The 18387-nt window shown below is 52.9% G+C and overlaps 1 protein-coding gene across 1 annotated transcript in view; it reads left to right on the forward strand.

Moving 5' to 3' along the window:
• Positions 1–18387, forward strand: part of DCHS1 (dachsous cadherin-related 1) — a 35430-nt gene that overhangs the window by 13735 nt on the left and 3308 nt on the right. The window contains exons 2-20 of the mRNA XM_046016191.1: positions 842–2752; positions 8227–8415; positions 8513–8744; positions 8884–9120; positions 9463–10488; positions 10708–10901; positions 11119–11215; positions 11317–11474; positions 11671–12535; positions 12630–12869; positions 12959–13084; positions 13732–13941; positions 15347–16225; positions 16345–16458; positions 16628–16839; positions 16928–17082; positions 17275–17405; positions 17521–17804; positions 18148–18286. Coding sequence (XP_045872147.1) covers positions 962–2752; positions 8227–8415; positions 8513–8744; positions 8884–9120; positions 9463–10488; positions 10708–10901; positions 11119–11215; positions 11317–11474; positions 11671–12535; positions 12630–12869; positions 12959–13084; positions 13732–13941; positions 15347–16225; positions 16345–16458; positions 16628–16839; positions 16928–17082; positions 17275–17405; positions 17521–17804; positions 18148–18286 — 7279 coding nt within the window. The 5' untranslated portion in view covers positions 842–961. The remainder of the gene's footprint in view (positions 1–841; positions 2753–8226; positions 8416–8512; positions 8745–8883; positions 9121–9462; positions 10489–10707; positions 10902–11118; positions 11216–11316; positions 11475–11670; positions 12536–12629; positions 12870–12958; positions 13085–13731; positions 13942–15346; positions 16226–16344; positions 16459–16627; positions 16840–16927; positions 17083–17274; positions 17406–17520; positions 17805–18147; positions 18287–18387) is intronic.

The raw sequence follows: 18387 nt of genomic DNA on the forward strand, positions 1-18387 counted from the left end.
CAACACCTACTCTTTAGGTAGATCCTCACTTGAAGGTCACGTACTCAGAGAAGTTCTCCCTGACTCCCTGACTATGGCAAGCCCCTCTTGTATATATGCCTTTAGAGCTACCTATACTTCTTACAGCCCTTATCACTCTTGGAATTACTTGTCCAGTCCCTGGACTGTGACATCCCTGAAATCAGGGACTGTTTCCTTTAGTCACTAATGTGTGCCCAATCCCTTGTTGAATGGAGAGGGAAGTGAGGCTGAGGGAATATATACATATTCCTCTATACTGAAATTCCTATATACTTTTATTATACATATGTAAAACATATAACATACATGTATTTTATATATAAAACACACATGTAATATATAAAACCTTTTTATATTACATGTTTTACACATGTAATGTTTTACATATATGCTTATATGTTTTACAAGAATATAATGGTTGAAGGTGAAGGTTGATGATTCAGGTAAGGTTACCAAAAGCACATAGTTATTGAGATATTAGTCCTGAATAAGAAGAAAAATGAGAAAGGATTGGCCATATTTTTAAGTCCAGACATGAAAGGAAGGGAGTCCAAGGGCGTTGAGACCTGAACACTAAGAACAAAACAACCTGCTGGGGATAAGGGGAGGTTAGGGTGGGATGGGGACCTGCCAGGCTAAGACTGGAATAGATGCTGAGGAGTTCTGAAGCAGAAGCTTGATGGATGTGCGGCAGCACAAATGCCCCACGGAGGGGCTGAACATGCCAGAGTCTCACTGTGGCATAGATCCCCAGTCTCCCTGGACCATTGATTCCACCCCCCGCCCAACCATGATCTTTTTCCTTCTGCTTTTCTCCCAGATCAGGGAGCCTGAGCTGGAGCCAGGGCCCAAGCTGGACCTGATTCAAAGCCTGAGATCAAGCCGGGCCTGGAGCCTGGTCTGGAGCTGGAGCCCAAGCCATAACTGGACTGCCCCTGTCATGCAGAAGGAGGCGGGCATTGCGCCTTCCTGCACTGGCATGCAGAGCTCCAGGCCCCCCCTGGTACCACTGCTGCTGCTGCTGCTGCTAGTGGGGGCCAGGGTGTCAAGTGCCTGGGGTCAGGCCGGGAGCTTGGACCTACAGATTGATGAGGAGCAGCCGGCAGGCACACTGATTGGGGACATCAGTGCAGGGCTTCCACCAGGCACAGCAGCACCTCCCATGTACTTCATCTCCGCCCAAGAGGGCAGCGGGGTGGGCACAGACCTGGCCATTGATGAACACAGTGGAGTAGTCCGTACAGCCCGCGTCTTGGACCGTGAGCGGCGAGATCGCTACCGATTCACTGCAGTCACTCCTGACGGTGCCACCGTAGAAGTGACTGTGCGAGTGGCTGACATCAATGACCATGCTCCAGCCTTCCCACAGGCTCGGGCTGCCCTGCAGATACCTGAGCATACAGCTCTTGGCACCCGATACCCGCTGGAGCCTGCTCGTGATGCAGATGCTGGCCGCCTAGGAACCCAGGGTTATGCACTGTCTGGTGATGGAGCTGGAGAGACCTTCCAGCTGGAGACACGTCCTGGTCCAGATGGGGCCCCTGTGCCAGAACTGGTAGTTACCGGGGAGCTGGACCGAGAGAACCGCTCACACTACATGCTGCAACTGGAGGCCTATGACGGTGGTTCACCTCCCCGGAGGGCCCAGGCCCTGCTGGACGTGACACTGCTGGACATCAATGACCATGCCCCAGCTTTCAATCAGAGCCGCTATCACGCTGTGGTGTCTGAGAGCCTGGCCCCTGGCAGTCCTGTCCTGCAGGTGTATGCATCTGATGCCGATGCTGGTGCCAATGGGGCTGTGACTTATGAGATCAACCGGAGGCAGAGTGAGGGTGATGGGCCCTTCTCCATTGACGCACACACAGGACTGCTGCGGCTGGAGCGGCCACTGGACTTTGAGCAACGGCGGGTCCATGAACTGGTGGTGCAGGCACGGGATGGTGGGGCACATCCTGAGCTGGGCTCAGCCTTTGTGACTGTGAACGTGCGAGATGCCAACGACAATCAGCCCTCCATGACTGTCATTTTCCTGAGTGCTGATGGCTCCCCACGAGTGTCTGAGGCTGCCCCACCTGGCCAGCTTGTTGCTCGCATCTCTGTGTCAGACCCAGATGATGGTGACTTTGCTCATGTCAACGTTTCCCTGGAGGGTGGAGAGGGCCATTTTGCCCTCAGCACTCAGGACAGTGTCATCTACCTGGTGTGTGTGGCTCGGCAGCTGGATCGGGAGGAGAGGGATGCCTATAACTTGCGGGTTACCGCCACAGACTCAGGCTCACCCCCACTGCGGGCTGAGGCTACCTTTGTGCTGCATGTCACCGATGTCAATGACAATGCGCCTACCTTTGACCGTCAGCTCTACCGACCTGAGCCCCTTCCTGAAGTTGCACTGCCTGGCAGCTTTGTGGTGCGAGTGATGGCCCGGGATCCTGACCAGGGCAGTAATGGTCAGGTCACCTACAGCCTGGCCCCTGGTGCCAACACCCGCTGGTTCTCCATCGACCCCACTTCAGGCATCATTACCACGGCTGCCTCGCTGGACTATGAATTGGAACCTCAGCCACAGCTGATTGTGGTGGCCACGGATGGGGGCTTGCCTCCCCTTGCCTCATCTGCCACAGTCAGTGTGGCCCTGCAAGATGTGAATGATAATGAGCCCCAGTTCCAGAGGACTTTCTACAATGCCTCTCTGCCTGAGGGCACCCAGCCTGGAACCTGCTTCCTGCAGGTGGGTAAGTCCTGCACACAGTGGGATGCTGCTGTGGGCAGGAGTGAATTAAAGGGTCACAGAGGACCTCAGAACAGAAACCAAACTTTACAGGTGTATCTGTTTATGGTAACTCACGTCAGAGGGTTTGATCCTATCCTGTGAGCTCCAAAATCTGTGCAGAAGGTGAAGGCTCATGACAAGAGGAGAAAACAGGGTGCAAGAGCTGGGCCAGGTAAGGCAGCTGAGGGAGTTAAGATTGGATCTAGAGGAAGAAGTATCCTGTGGTGTCAAGAAGTGAGAGAGAATCTATAAAAATCTCAAAGTTGTTCTGAAAGGCAGAGATGGTGATTCTGTACACCCATGTGGCTCCTGCTCCCCAAGAGAGCTGCCAGCATTTATGGAGCCCTCATCCAGTGCTGGGCTCTGCTGGAAGAAACCCCCATCCCTCTCCGTGGAGCTAAGCCTTGATGAGACGTTTGTGCTCAGGCACAAGGATGAGAGATAACAAGAACTATTTGTGAGATCCCAAATCAGGAAGACCTCTCTGGGGAGGAGATGGGAGCCCCGGACAGACTCCGGGAGCCACAAAGTGCCTGCAGGTCAGGCCTGGAGGAGACAGAGGGGGCATGAAACTAAAGAGGCAGGCTAAGACCAGATTACAGAAGTCCTTGGACACCAAGCTTTAAGGAGGTTAGGACTTTACTTCGAAGGCAAAGGAGGTCACTGAACTTCTTTGAGTCAGAAAAGGGCATGATAAGATTTTGTTTTTGTTTTTCTTAAACACTATGTTTTTGGAACAGTTTTAGATTCACAACAAAATTGAGTTGAGGATAAAGATTTCCCATATACCCCCATCCCTATTCATGTAACACCCTCCGCCCCCCCCCCCCATTATCTGCATCCCCACCAGAGTGGCTCATTTGTTCCAACTGATGAACCTACATTGACACATAATCACCCCAAATCCCAAAAAAAAAGTTTACCCTAGGGTTCACTCCTGATGTACATTGTATAGGCTTGGACAAAATATATAACATATATGTATCATGGATGTATATGACATGCATTACAGTATTATACAGAGTAGTTTCACCATCCTAAAAATCCTCTGTGCCCTACCTATTCATCCCTCCCTCCTTCCTACAGATTGTTTCTTTAGGAAGCTAACTTGCTTTAAGGGTGAAGGATGGGTTAGATCAGTGGGTAAGTGATATATTCAAGAATTAACTTACCCACTATAAGCTTGGTGCTGTGCTGGTCCCAGGGAACAAAGAAAGGACGCAGTCTTCTTCCCAGGCAGGTCCCAGCTAGACAGGGAGACACACCAGTAACTAGTGCTGCATCACATGGCACATGAGGTGCTGTGGAAGTCCAGAGGAGGGGCCTTTGAAGAATCAATGAGACTTTGCCAAATGGATTATAGAGAGTATAGGGATGGGGATTCCAGGCCTACAGACAGAGCTGCAGAACCCCGGGATGTGCTCAGGTGACTGCATTGTTCAGGTTGGCCTCAGCTGTTCTGCTAAGAACTGCAGAGAGCTGAGACAAAATAGTAGACAGGGACCAGATTACAAGCAGGTCCAGATACTGCCTAATGTCCCCTCCAGGGAGCAAAAATCACTCCCAGTTGTGAACCACTGCTTTATCTTAAAAATCACGGGGGGCTGCGGTGCTTGGGTGGCTCAGTCAGTGAAGTGTCTACCTTCCACTCAGCTCGTCATCCAGGGTCCTGGTATCAAGCCCCACATTAGGCTCCCTGCTCAGCAGGGAGCCTGCTTCTCCCTTTCCCACTCCCCTACTTGTTCTCGCTCTCTCTCTTCTCTGTCAAATTAATCTTTTTTTTTTTTTTTTAAAGAGATCATTTAAAAACCCACAGGAGGCCAATGAGGGGTTCTAGGCAAATCTGATATATCTTTTGGGAGGACTGCTTTGGCTGCATCATGGAGTACGGACGCAGGACAGAAAACAGGATGTAGGAAGGCCTCTTAGGAGACTAGTGCTTGAAGTCTTTACATCTCAGAAGTCCACCAGATCCCTGAGCGTCTTCTCAGGGGCTGCCTATTGGCCTAGACTTCAGGCAGTGCCTGAACCCAGCTGATGCCTTGCCCTCTGGCTAGACTCTGGGTATTTGCCTGCCTGGTGCCGTCCAGCTCCCATCCACTTTCCCATGTGTTTACTTTCCCTCTTGGCACAGGACCAGTGGGTGATGGCTTCTAAATTTCTTCTTCACTAGTGCTTGAAGTAAGAGAACAACTCTCCAAAGGGTTTCCTGGAGTTTTCACTCTTGGTAACTATAGACAATAAGAGTAAAAATGACTACAGTGTTCCTGTCTTTTAGAAGAAGTCTTAATATTGGATGCATTAAGTATACATTTATCAAGTATCTACCATGTGCTAGTCATTGTCTTAGGGACAAAGAATACAGTAATGAATGAGTCATTACCCCCTACTTCATGGTGTTTATAGTCTAGAGGGGAGATTATTGTGCAAAGAAATAGTTGCACTGCAATAAAAGAAAAAAAAAAAAACTTCCATAACGGGGACTTATGTGAGGTACGGATAGGCAATTTGAATGCATCCCCGAAGAGGTGACCCTTAAGCTGAGACTCACAGGCTGAGTAGGAGTTTGTGAGGGGGCTGGATAGTGGGGAGAAGGGGTCCAGGCACAGGTGACATGCCCAGAGCGGAGCGAGAGTCTGACTTGTTCAGAAGCTACAAGTAGCTCAGTGTCTCTGGAGTTCAAGGTGTGCAGTAGGTGAGTGGGAGGTGGGAGTGCAGGTAGGCCACCCAGTGAGGAGCCAAGCCAAGGGTTTGAGGACTTTTCTTTAAAGCACATTGAAGACTTTCGAGTAGAAGTTTAATATGACCACATTTGCTTTCTCAAAAGATGCTTTTGGTAGTTAGTATAAATCGTGACTGGGAGTGATTTTTCCCTCTGGAGGGGACGTTAGGCAATGTCTAGAGACTTCTGATTGTCGCAACTGGTGGGATGCTACTGGCACCGAGCACACAGGGGCCAGGGATGCTGTCAGATATCTTCTAGTGCATATGACAGCACCACAACAAAGAATTATCTGGTCCAAACTGTCAGACATGCTAAGGACCAGAAATCCTGGGATAGAGGACAGATTAGAGGGCCAGAAACCTATGAGAAGGGAATCACAATAGTCCAGGGGAGATATGACTCAGGCCTAAATCAGGATAGTGCTAATGGTGATGGAGAGGAATAGACAAATAGGAGAGATAATGAGGATTTACTTAGTCCCTAGTTGATTGATATACCAGGAGAGGAAAAGGGAAGAACAGATTTCTGGCTTGAGCAACTACGTGGATGGAAGAGTCATTAGAGGGGGTTGGAATGATCATGAATTTAGCTTTGTACAGGCTGGATTTAAGGTGCCTGTGGGATATCCAAGTGGAGATGTTGAGAAGGCATCTGGATGTACAGGTCTGGAGCTCAGAGGACTGGTCTAGGTCAAAGTGCAGACAATGGTCAAAGCCACGGAAGTGGAAAAGAAGGTCCTGAGGGAGCATGTAGAGTGAGAAGAGGCCAAGGAGAGATTCCAGGGAGCAACAGTGTGTGAGAACAGGCAGGGGAAAGGGAGGCAGAGGAATCTGTGAAGGGGACGGTAGTGGGAGGAGAAGCAGGAGACACCTGGAAAGGAGGTCAGGACGGGGTAGATGCTGTAAGTTTGTGGTCTGGAAGGAACTTTAGAAAACTCACAGAGAAGGGTCTTTATTTCCTCCCTGAAATAGTGCATTTGATGAGAGCTAGGGAGTGGGTGGGGACAAAAGGAGAGAGATGAACAAGAGAAGGAGCTGACCAAGGTTGGGCTGGGAGGCAGGGCTGAGAGCCTGCTTGGAAGGGAGACAGTGCATTTGCAGTGGAACCTCTAAGCAGGAGCTGCACAAGGCGGGAAGTTCACTTCTGCCTTGGTCATTTCCAGTCAGTGGCCCCTATGCCTTTTGGGGTCACTTCCTGACAACTTTCCCTGACCACTATTTATTGCTTTCTTCCTGCAGCGAGTCAGAGGGCAAAGGTCTTTAACAGCTTCTGGGAGATGGTGCCACAGCTGGGCTGCAGTCTGCCTGGATTGATGCAGGGGGATGTTTGTCTCCTGGGATATCTGGGCCCACAGCCATAGTAAAGAGTTGGAGCAGGAGCTGTTTCCAGGGTCAGCCATGGCAGGGTTTTAGAGTCTCTCTGGAGGGTAAACAGTGCCACAAATCACTTCCATCAAGGGCCTGGGCAACAATCAGAAGTCCTTGGCTAGCCTTCTCTCTGAGGAACATTTTCTGGCTAAGAAGAGGGAACTCTCCAGCCTCCTCTTACAACATGACATGACCCTAGGACCCCTGTATCCACGGAGAGTACTTTGTCACAGTCTACAGCAATCAGCACCAGCTAACACACTGTCAGAGGTCTAATGTGCACCCAACGTATAAAACTTAGTTTGAAGGAACGTTTTGTTGTCAGGATAATCAGAATGTCCATCTACTCATTCAACAAATATATGCAGAGAATTCCTGTGTGCCTGGCCCTGTCCTGGGCTCAGAAGCTTTCAGAATGGTGTCTCCTGCCGCCCTGGCTCTGAAATGTTTAGAGGCTCCTGACATTAATGTCCAATAGTTCAACTTTTCCTGAGCCAGTCTGGGGAATACCCAAGAATTAAGAAGGAGAGCCTTCCCCTACTTCTTAGTTTTGAGGAGCCCCCTGGACTTAAGACTTGACTTCCCATAGACTAGCCATTCTCCCTCTCTCACTTCCACGGAGGTCCTCATCATGGGCAGATTCTGTATTTCTAAATTTGTGAACTCTCTAAAATTTTATTGTAACCCTCAGATCGATACTCATGGAGCTTTTGCAGTCATTCCCTGACATGTGCAGAACGATGAGAAATTCAAGTGGACTGGTGGGCACATTCCAGGCAACGCTCTGCCTTCATGTTTCAGCTCATACTGTAAACAACGGTCCCTCCTGCGGTCTATTTAGTGCCACATTTTTCACATTTTTGTCCCTTTTGTTTGGTGATTTGCTCTTTAAAATGATCCCCAAGTGTAGTGCTAAAGTGCTGCCTAGTGTTCCTAAGCACAGGAGGCCTGTGATGTGCCTTATGAAGATAATACATGTGTTAGATAGGTTTCATTCAGATGTGACTTACAGTGCCATCGGCTGTGGATTCAATGTTAATGAATCAACAATATATATTACATTAGGTGTCTTTAAACAGAAACACACTTAAAACAAAGTTATATATTGACCGGCTGACAAAAATATTGTGACTAGGAGCTTACAGGAACCTCAACCAGGTGGTGAGGTCTGAGGCGGTGAGGTTGGGTTTTGGCCCACGTCCTACTTGTCCCCTCTCTGCATCCTCTCTCCAGAGACCCGGGCACCCAGCTGGCCCAGGGCCTGCTCCTTCTAATTGCCACTTAGCTCTGGATCTTCTGGTCAAAAAGAAGGGGCCTCACTCACCCCAGCCTCTCCCTAGGTGACAGCCACAGATGCAGACAGTGGTCCATTTGGCCTCCTCTCCTATTCCTTGGGTGCCGGACTTGGTGCCTCAGGGTCTCCCCCGTTCCGCATCGATGCCCACAGTGGTGATGTGTGCACAACCCGGACCCTGGACCGAGATCAGGGGCCCTCAAGCTTCGACTTCACAGTGACGGCTGTGGACGGGGTGAGTGGGCAGACTGTGGACAGGCTGGGATGTTGGGATAGGGCATTTAGCAGAGCGAGACAGGGCCCATCTGACTTACTGCTGCCTGTCTCCCTAGGGAGGCCTCAAGTCCATGGTATACGTGAAAGTGTTTGTGTCAGACGAGAATGACAACCCCCCGCAGTTTTATCCACGGGAGTATGCTGCCAGTCTGAGTGCGCAGAGTACACCAGGCACAGCCGTACTGAGGGTGCGTGCTCATGACCCTGATCAGGGGCCCCACGGGCGACTCTCCTACCACATCCTGGCTGGCAATAACCCCCCACTCTTTGCCTTGGATGAGCACTCAGGTGAGGACCCTCCCATTCCCAGGGCTTGTCCCCAGACCCCTCTTCCCACCTACTTGAATGAAGTACCGTCCCCCCTTCCCATAACCTTTCTACCTCTATGCTGTTTCCTTATGCACTCTGCTTCTGTCCTTTCTCCCAGGGCTGTTGACAGTAGCCTGGCCCTTGGCCAGACGGGCCAACTCTGTGGTGCAGCTGGAGATTGGGGCTCAGGATGGAGGTGGCCTGCAGGCAGAGCCCAGTGCCCGAGTCAACATCAGCATTGTGCCTGGAACCCCTGTGCCACCAGTATTTGAGCAACTACAGTATGTCTTTTCTGTACCAGAGGATGTGGCACCAGGCACCAGTGTGGGCATAGTCCAAGCACACAATCCACCAGGTATCAGTTATCATTATACCCTTCTGGTGCTCTACCCAGCCACCCCAACATAACCCATCTCAAAGTACCCTAGAGTATCACACCATAGATAGCCGCAGTATAAAACATGCAGGTTCAAATCCCCAGCACATCCCTGGGCACAGTGCAGGCAGTCGCCTTCATCCACAGGCACATGAAGTATCACCTTAGTGCCACCCAGCATCTCTGCCACCACCTGCCCCTCCCCCTAATAGTTTGAAAGACACAGTATGGATAGTCCTTAGCCCTCCTTGAGATCAGAGTCTAGGCCCCAACTCAGTAGGTATCTCCATCGCTTTCTTGACTCCTCTCTCCTTCCCCTAGGTCGCTTAGGGTCTGTGACTCTTGCCCTATCAGGCGGGGATCCCCGAGGACTCTTCTCCTTAGATGGGGCCTCAGGGCTGTTACAAACACTTCGCCCTCTGGACCGGGAGCTGCTGGGACCAGTGCTGGAGCTGGAGGTGCGGGCAGGCAGTGGAGTGCCCCCAGCTTTTGCTGTAGCTCGGGTGCGTGTGCTGCTGGATGATGTGAATGACAACTCCCCTGCCTTCCCTGCACCTGAAGACACAGTGTTGCTGCCACCAAACACTGCCCCAGGGACTCCCATTTATACACTTCGGGCTCTGGACCCTGATGCAGGCGTTAACAGTCGAGTCACCTTTACCCTGCTTGCTGGGGGTGGTGGGGCCTTCACTGTGGACCCCACTACAGGCCATGTACGGCTTATGGGACCTCTGGGGCCCCCAGGGGGGCCAGCCCATGAGCTGGAGCTGGAGGCCCGGGATGGAGGCTCCCCACCCCGCACCAGCCACTTTCGACTACGGGTGGTGGTACAGGACTTGGGGACCCGTGCACTGGCTCCTCATTTTGACAGCCCTACCTACCGTGTGGACCTGCCCTCAGGCACCACCCCTGGAACTCAGGTCCTGCAAGTGCAAGCTCAAGCACCAGATGGGGGCCCCATCACCTACCATCTTGCAGCAGATGGGTCAAGTAGCCCCTTTGGCCTGGAACCACAAAGTGGTTGGCTATGGGTGCGAGCAGCACTGGACCGTGAGGCCCAGGAGTTGTACACACTGAAGGTAATGGCAGTGTCTGGGTCCAAATCTGAGTTGGGGCAGCAGACAGGCACAACCACCGTGAGGGTCAGCATCCTCAACCAGAATGACCACAGTCCCCGCTTGTCTGAGGAGCCCACCTTCCTGGCTGTGGCTGAGAACCAGCCCCCAGGGACCAGCGTGGGCCGGGTCTTTGCCACTGACCGAGACTCAGGACCCAATGGACGTCTGACCTACAGCCTGCGACCGCTGTCAGAAGACAGCAAGGCCTTCCGCATCCACCCCCAGACTGGTGAGCACTGGGGCCCAAATTCTGAGACCTCATAGCCTCATCCTCAGCCTGGTGAATACCCAGACAGAATCCCCAGACCCCTGCCATGAGGACCAGGACTGAGCCTGGACTTTAACCCTGGCATTCCCTCCCACTCCCTAAACCCTAGCTTCTCAGCTACAGGCCTCAAGCTGTACATCCCTAGCTACCCCATACATGATCCCTATCCTGCACTCTCAGGAGAAATGACCACACTCCAAACCCTGGATCGAGAGCGACAGAGCAGCTACCAGCTCCTGGTGCAGGTGCAGGATGGGGGGAACCCACCCCGTAGTACCACAGGCACTGTGCACATTGCAGTACTCGACCTCAACGACAACAGCCCCAGCTTCCTGCAAGCTTCTGGGGCTGCTGGCGGGGGCCTCCCTATACAGGTATGTGAAGTGGCAGAACCCTGCCCTGAAAAAATGTGAGAGGTCATGGGGGGTCTCCCCACAGAGCTATAGGTGTAGGTAAGAGAGACTGGCTCTTGAAACAGGTGTGAGAGCAAGAAAGGGGCTCTGCCTGCATTCAAGTGAGGGGAACTTGATTAAACCTGAGATATCAAGAACAGGAAGGACACAGCTGTTCGTGAGTTGTGTGTCCCCACAGGTACCAGATCGAGTGCCTCCAGGAACACTGGTGACAACTCTGCAGGCCAAGGATCCAGATGAGGGGGAGAATGGCACCATCTTGTACACACTAACTGGTATGGGGAGTGGTGTGGAGAGAAGGAAGTTGGTGGGGATGGCATGACCTGCCCAGCTCTGGGAAACAGGCCTTCACTCTTCTTCCTCTGTCTGTTCCCAGGTCCTGGCTCAGAGCTCTTCTCTCTTCACCCTCATTCCGGGGAGCTGCTCATTGCAGCACCCCTGATCCGTGCAGAGCGGCCACACTATGTACTGACTTTGAGTGCTCACGACCAAGGAAGCCCCCCTCGGAGCTCCAGCCTCCAGCTGCTGGTGCAGGTACAGCTGACCTTCCTTAAATCTGTCCACTTCTTGTCAGCCACGGCTATGAGCTCCTCCAAGAACTATGCCTTCAGAGTCCTTACGCCCTCTAGTCAGGCCACTCTGACTACCCTTCCAGCTACCCAGCCGGCCAGCCCAGACCCCTTTTACACGGGTCCTCCTGATTCTGTCCTTCCTCCTCGGTCCACAACAGGTGCTTCCCTCAGTTCGCTCCGCTGAGCCCCCACCGGATCCCTCAGAGCCAGACCCAGCGGCTCCAGTGCCGGTTGTGTTGACGGTGACAGCGGCCGAAGGGCTGCAGCCAGGCTCCCTGTTGGGCTCTGTAGCGTCGCCAGAGCCGGCAGGGGTGGGCGCACTTACCTACACGTTGGTGGGCGGCGCCGACCCGGAGGGCACCTTCGCGCTGGACGCGGCTTCGGGGCGCTTGTACCTGGCGCGGCCCCTGGATTTCGAGGCGGGCCCGGCGTGGCGTGCTCTCACTGTCCGCGCTGAGGGCCCGGGAGGCGCGGGTGCGCGGCTGGTGCGCGTGCAGGTGCACGTGCAGGACGAGAACGAGCACGCGCCGGCCTTCGCGCGCGATCCACTGGCATTGGCGCTGCAGGAGAACCCGGACCCTGGCGCAGCGCTGTACACCTTCCGCGCGTCGGACGCCGACGGCCCGGGTCCCAACAGCGACGTGCGCTACCGCCTGCTGCGCCAGGAGCCGCCGGTGCCTGCGCTGCGCCTGGACGCGCGCACTGGTGCCCTCAGCGCGCCGCGAGGCCTGGACCGGGAGACCACACCCGCCCTCCTGCTGCTCGTGGAAGCCACCGACCGGCCCGCCAACGCCAGTCGCCGCCGTGCAGCGCGAGTCTCTGCGCGAGTCTTTGTCACAGATGAGAATGACAATGCGCCCGTCTTCGCCTCGCCCTCACGTGTGCGCATCCCCGAAGATCAGCCTCTCGGGCTGGTGGCGCTGCACGTGATAGCGCGGGACCCGGACTTGGGCGAAGCCGCACGCGTGTCCTATCGCCTGGCAGCTGGTGGGGACGGCTACTTCCGGTTACACTCCAGCACAGGTGAGTTGGGTAGGGAGGAGGTTGGGGCGAGGGAGGGTGCTGATGGGAAGTGAGTGTTGAGGTTTCTTTCCAACCTGCCCTACTGCTCACCTAGGAGCGTTGTCGGTGGTGCGGTCCCTGGACCGGGAACAGCGAGCTGAGCACGTACTGACCGTGGTGGCCTCCGACCACGGCTCCCCGCCGCGCTCAGCCACGCAGCTTCTGACGGTCAGTGTCGCTGACGTCAACGACGAGGCACCCGCTTTCCAGCAGCAGGAGTACAGTGTCCTCTTGCGTGAGAACAGCCTGCCTGGTACTTCTCTTCTCACTCTGCGGGCAACAGACCCAGACCTAGGTAAAACCTGAGCGGATGAGTGGAGAGGGTAACTGGGCAAGAAAGGGTATATTTACCCTCTGATCTCCTTCTATGTTGCCCCTTCTCAGGGGCCAACGGGCAGGTGACTTATGGAGGCATCTCTGGTGAAAGCTTCTCCCTGGATCCAGACACTGGAGTCCTCACAACTCTTCGGGCCCTGGACCGGGAGGAGCAAGAGGAGATCAACCTGACAGGTACACATTGACTGGATCTCAAAAGCCTGGGGTGTTGTAAGCACCAGTGTTACTTGGGCAGAACCCCCAAACTACCTTCTAGTAGCTTCTACCTATTATAGCACAGCGTGTTACATTTTCCTATCCCTTTGGGGAGGCGCGTGTTGGTCAGATGGCAAGGTGACCTGACTTCTAGGCTGTTGCCATTGTGATCGCACAGACTCTCAAATACATAATGCCACAGCTCTGTCCTTTAGGATTCCCTCAGATTATACTGTGGCCATCTAACAGAAAAGCATATTGGTAGTGAGTACCATAGAGGTTAAGTGACTTGTGCAAGCTAACACACAGCTTGGAAGTGGTAGAGCTGGAACTTGAACCCACATTTTTTGATACCTTGTTGAGTGCCTTTTCTGTCACACTACCACTAATCCAAGATCCATCTTGCATGCAGTAAGGTATGAGAAGTGGGAAGAAAAAAAGGTCTTCTGACATGTATATTTTTGTGTGCATGTACACATGTAGGCACCCATGTACTTGCAGAGTGTGGAGAGACGGGCATTTTCTGGTTCATATGTGCACCTGGTGAACATGTGTGAATGCTGTGTTGTGTGGGTTTCTCCATGGAGAGAAGCAGGCTACATCTTACTGATTTTGCTTCCGCACAGTGTATGCCCGGGACAGGGGCTCACCCCCACTGCTGACCCATGTCACAGTGCGAGTGACTGTGGAGGATGAGAATGACCATGCCCCAACCTTTGGGAGTGCCCACCTCTCCCTGGAGGTGCCTGAGGGCCAGGACCCCCAGACCCTTACGGTGCTGCGGGCCTCTGACCCAGACGTGGGAGCCAATGGGCAGCTGCAGTACCGCATCCTGGGTGAGAACTGTCCCACACCTGCTAACCTAGCACCCACTTGCCCAGTTCTACTCCTTGTGAGCTTATGTCAGCCTCAATGTGTCTGGGTTTCCTTTCTCTTTTCTTGGTCTTCTACCTTTTCAATCATTCATATATGTGTTTGAGTATCTCTTACTATGCTTACTTTTCAGCTCTTTATGTCCCTCTGTGTCTCTGTTTCTATTTTCCTGTTTCTTTCTTCTTCTTTCTTGTTTCTCCCTGTGGAACACTTATTCTCAAACTTTTTGGTCTCAATAACCCTTGATATTTTTAATTTTTTTTAAAGATTTTATTTATTTATTTGACAGACAGAGATCACAATTAGGTAGAGAGGCAGGCAGAGAGAGAGGGAGGAAACAGGCGCCCCGCTGAGCAGAGAGCCCGATGTGGGGCTCAATCCCAGGCCCTGAGATCATGACCTGTGCTGAAGGCAGAGGCTTTAACCCACTGAGCCACCCAGGTGCCCTGATATTTTTAATTTTTGAGAACCTTGAAGAGTTTTGTACATGATATCGATATTTATTGATGTAATAATATAACAAACATATAATATAAATACATGTGTATTTATGTATGTAATAACACATGACATCAATATTTACTATATTAGATATTAAAGCTGAGAAAAAAATCTTAAAATGCCATTGTAAAAAGCCAGTGAATATCCTGCTTACTGTATTTCTTTATAGGCACAAAGAAATATTAGAGGTTCAAATAATTTGTTGGACAGCAAAGATTACAGCAGGCATAACTAAAAGCAAGCAAGTAAAAACTAAATGAGTCAGGGTGCCTGGGTGGCTCATTCGGTTAAGCATCTGCCTTCAGCTCAGGTCATAATCCCGGGGTTCTGGGATCGAGCCCCATGTCGGGCTCAGCGGGGAACAGCTTCTCCCTCTACCTGCTGCTCCTGTGCTGTGCACGCTCATGCTCTCTCTCTCTGTCAAATAAATAAAATCTTTAAAACAACAGCAACAAAAAACTGAATGAATCTCTGAAAATACGTTTATGTTCTAAACTTTCTATATTCTAGAAGACATGAGATATTGTAAGCACATGTTCCATTACTACCCAAGTGATGTCATCACTTGTCATGCAGCATTCTGACTCTACTGTACATTTGTGAGATACTAAGAATTAACAAAGACATATAATGTTTTAATATTTCTAGAAACTAGTTTTGATTATATACTCCCTGAAAGGAGTCCCCAGACCACACTCTGAGAACAGCTGCTTTATAGTATTCTCCTTTACCATCTGTGGTTCTCTTTTCTGCCTTTCTCCCAGTTTCTCTCCTCTCTACCCCTTCCCATTTACTGTTGCCTATGAATCACCCTCACTCCCATGGACTGACACATCTTTGTCTATGTGCACATGTACTTCTCTGCAGATGGGGACCCATTAGGAGCCTTCGTCCTAGACCTAGCTTCTGGGGAGTTTGGAACCATGAGGCCACTAGACCGAGAGGTGGAGCCAGCATTCCAGCTGCGGATAGAGGCCCGGGATGGAGGCCAGCCAGCTCTCAGTGCCACTCTGCTTGTGACAGTGACAGTGCTGGATGCCAATGACCATGCCCCAGCCTTCCCTGTGCCTTCCTACTCTGTGGAGGTGCCTGAAGATGCACCTGCAGGGTCCTTGTTGCTGCAGCTACAGGCTCATGACCCTGATGCTGGGGCCAATGGCCGTGTGACCTACTACCTGGGTACAGGTGCAGCAGGAGTCTTCCTCCTAGAGCCCAGCTCTGGGGAATTACGCACAGCCACAGCCCTAGACAGAGAGCAGTGTCCCAGCTATGCCTTTTCTGTGAGTGCAGTGGATGGTGCAGCTGCTGGGCCCCTGAGCACCACGGTACCTGTCACCATCACTGTGCGTGATGTCAATGACCATGCACCCATCTTCCCCACCAGTCCCCTGAGACTGCGCCTGCCCCGCCCAGGCCCCAGCCTTAGCACCCCGACCCTGGCTCTGGCCACTCTGAGAGCTGAAGACCGTGATGCTGGTGCTAATGCCTCCATCCTATACCGGCTGGCAGGCACGCCACCTCCTGGTACCACTGTGGACTCCTACACTGGTGAAATACGTGTGGCTCGCTCACCTGTAGCCCCGGGCCCCCGGGATCGTGTCCTCTTCGTCGTGGCCACTGACCTTGGCCGTCCAGCTCGCTCTGCCACTGGTGTGGTCGTTGTTGGGTTGCAGGGGGAGTCTGAGCGTGGACCTCGCTTTCCTCGGGCTAGTAGTGAAGCCATGCTCCGTGAGAATGCTCCCCCAGGTGGGTCCTCAACCATGTCTCCCAGCTTTGTATCCCTGGATGGGCTGGGGTTACTCACTAAAAATGTCTTATAAACTCCTTCAGTGTTCCCAGTCCAACCAATGTCATCCTCTCTGCAGGGACTCCCATTGTCTCCCCTAAGGCTATCCATGCAGGGGGCTCAAGTGGACCAATCACTTACAGCATTCTCAGTGGGAATGAGAAAGGGACATTTTCCATCCAGCCGAGTACAGGTAAAGGGCAGGAGCAGGGGCTCTGTGAGACAACAGGCTCCTGGGGAAGATACTCTTTGGGCCTGAAAAGGCCCTAGATGGGGAGGGTCTGCCCTTGAGGAAGGGGCATCAGAGAGGGAGGCTCCAGGGCAAGCAAGGGCTATCTGAGATGCTTTCTGCGTCCCCCCAGGAGCCATCACTGTTCGATCAGCAGAGGGGCTGGACTTCGAAGTCAACCCACGACTGCGACTGGTGCTGCAAGCAGAGAGCGGGGGAGCCTTTGCCTTCTCCGTGCTGACCCTAACCCTGCAAGATGCCAATGACAATGCTCCCCGCTTCCTGCGTCCCCACTACGTGGCATTCCTTCCTGAGTCCAGGCCCTTGGAGGGACCCCTGCTGCAGGTGTGGGATATGATGGGAAGATGGGGGACAGGGCTGGCCAGACTTGTCTATGGCCAGCCCAGTGCCAGCAGCCTCCTCCTCCCACCAGGTGGAGGCAGATGACCTAGACCAAGGCCCCAGCGGACAGATCTCCTACAGCCTGGCCGCATCCCAGCCAGTGCGGGGATTGTTCCACGTAGACCCAGCCACAGGCACCATTACTACTACAGCCATCCTGGACCGTGAGATCTGGGCTGAAACACAGTAAGGCCTGGCCCTTTAGATCCCAAGACCCATCCTGGCTCCATCCAGTTTCAAGCCCTGCCCTGAATCCCTCTCAATCTCTAGGCCACATCCTGAGTCCCCCAGATTCCCAGACTCTCAGGAGTCCTTCTAGCCCTGCCCAGGGTTCTCCCTTATCCCCAGGCCCCATCCCTGATTGTGTTCTGTGTCCAGGCTGGTACTGATGGCCACAGACAGAGGAAGCCCAGCCCTAGTGGGCTCAGCTACCCTGACGGTGATGGTCATCGACACCAATGATAATCGCCCCACCATCCCCCTGCCCTGGGAGCTCCAAGTGTCAGAAGGTGAGGCCTCAGTAAAGTGAGAGTTACAGAGGGTGGTAGGCCAGCACTTTACCCCACCCTTGGGCTCCAGGGGTGTCTTGGACCATGCCAAACACACTTGTCCCATATATTGCAGATGCACTGTTGGGCTCAGAGATTGCACAGGTAACAGGGAATGATGTGGACTCAGGACCGGTTCTGTGGTATGTGCTGAGCCCATCTGGACCCCAGGATCCATTCAGCATAGGTCGCTATGGAGGCCGCCTCTCCCTCACCGGCCCCCTGGACTTTGAGCAATGTGACCGCTACCACTTGCAGCTACTGGCACATGATGGGCCTCATGAGGGCCGTGCTAACCTCACAGTGTTTGTGGAGGATGTCAATGACAATGCACCTGCCTTCTCGCAGAGCCTCTACCAGGTACTGATGCCCCGAGCTGACCCCACACCTGGGCCCAGGGTTGTTCACGGTGGAAGTGGCAAGGCTAGAAGTGTCTGAGGTGGGCTGGATGTTGGAACTGACCTGAGGATGAGAGGGTCCCATCTCAAACTAACCCTCCAAGTCCTAGAACTGTGTCCAGGTTCTTCATCCTATGCTCAGAAATGGAGGAAGGTGGGAAGTTTGGACACTGAGCATGGGCTTCAAGATGGCATGGATGATGGATGCCAAGGAGGCTTCATGGGACCAAGCTCCAGAACATAGGCTGAGTGGACAATAGGGCCGCTGGGAAACTTGGCCATAAACACTTTTCCTCACTCCCCAGGTGACACTGCTTGAACACACACCTCCAGGCAGTGCCATTCTCTCCGTCTCTGCCACTGACCAGGATTCAGGTGCCAATGGTCACATTTCCTACCACCTGGCTTCCCCTGCTGAGGGCTTCAGTGTTGACCCCAACAATGGTACGTCCTTCCCAGGATCTGACCCCCTTATCTTTGACCATGACCGGCCATCTTTTGACTCCATTCCTAGAATTTTCCTGAATTCTTAACTCCTGGATCTC

This window comes from Meles meles, chromosome 8 (genome assembly GCF_922984935.1).
Source record: "Meles meles chromosome 8, mMelMel3.1 paternal haplotype, whole genome shotgun sequence".
Classification (NCBI taxonomy): Eukaryota; Metazoa; Chordata; class Mammalia; order Carnivora; family Mustelidae; genus Meles; species Meles meles.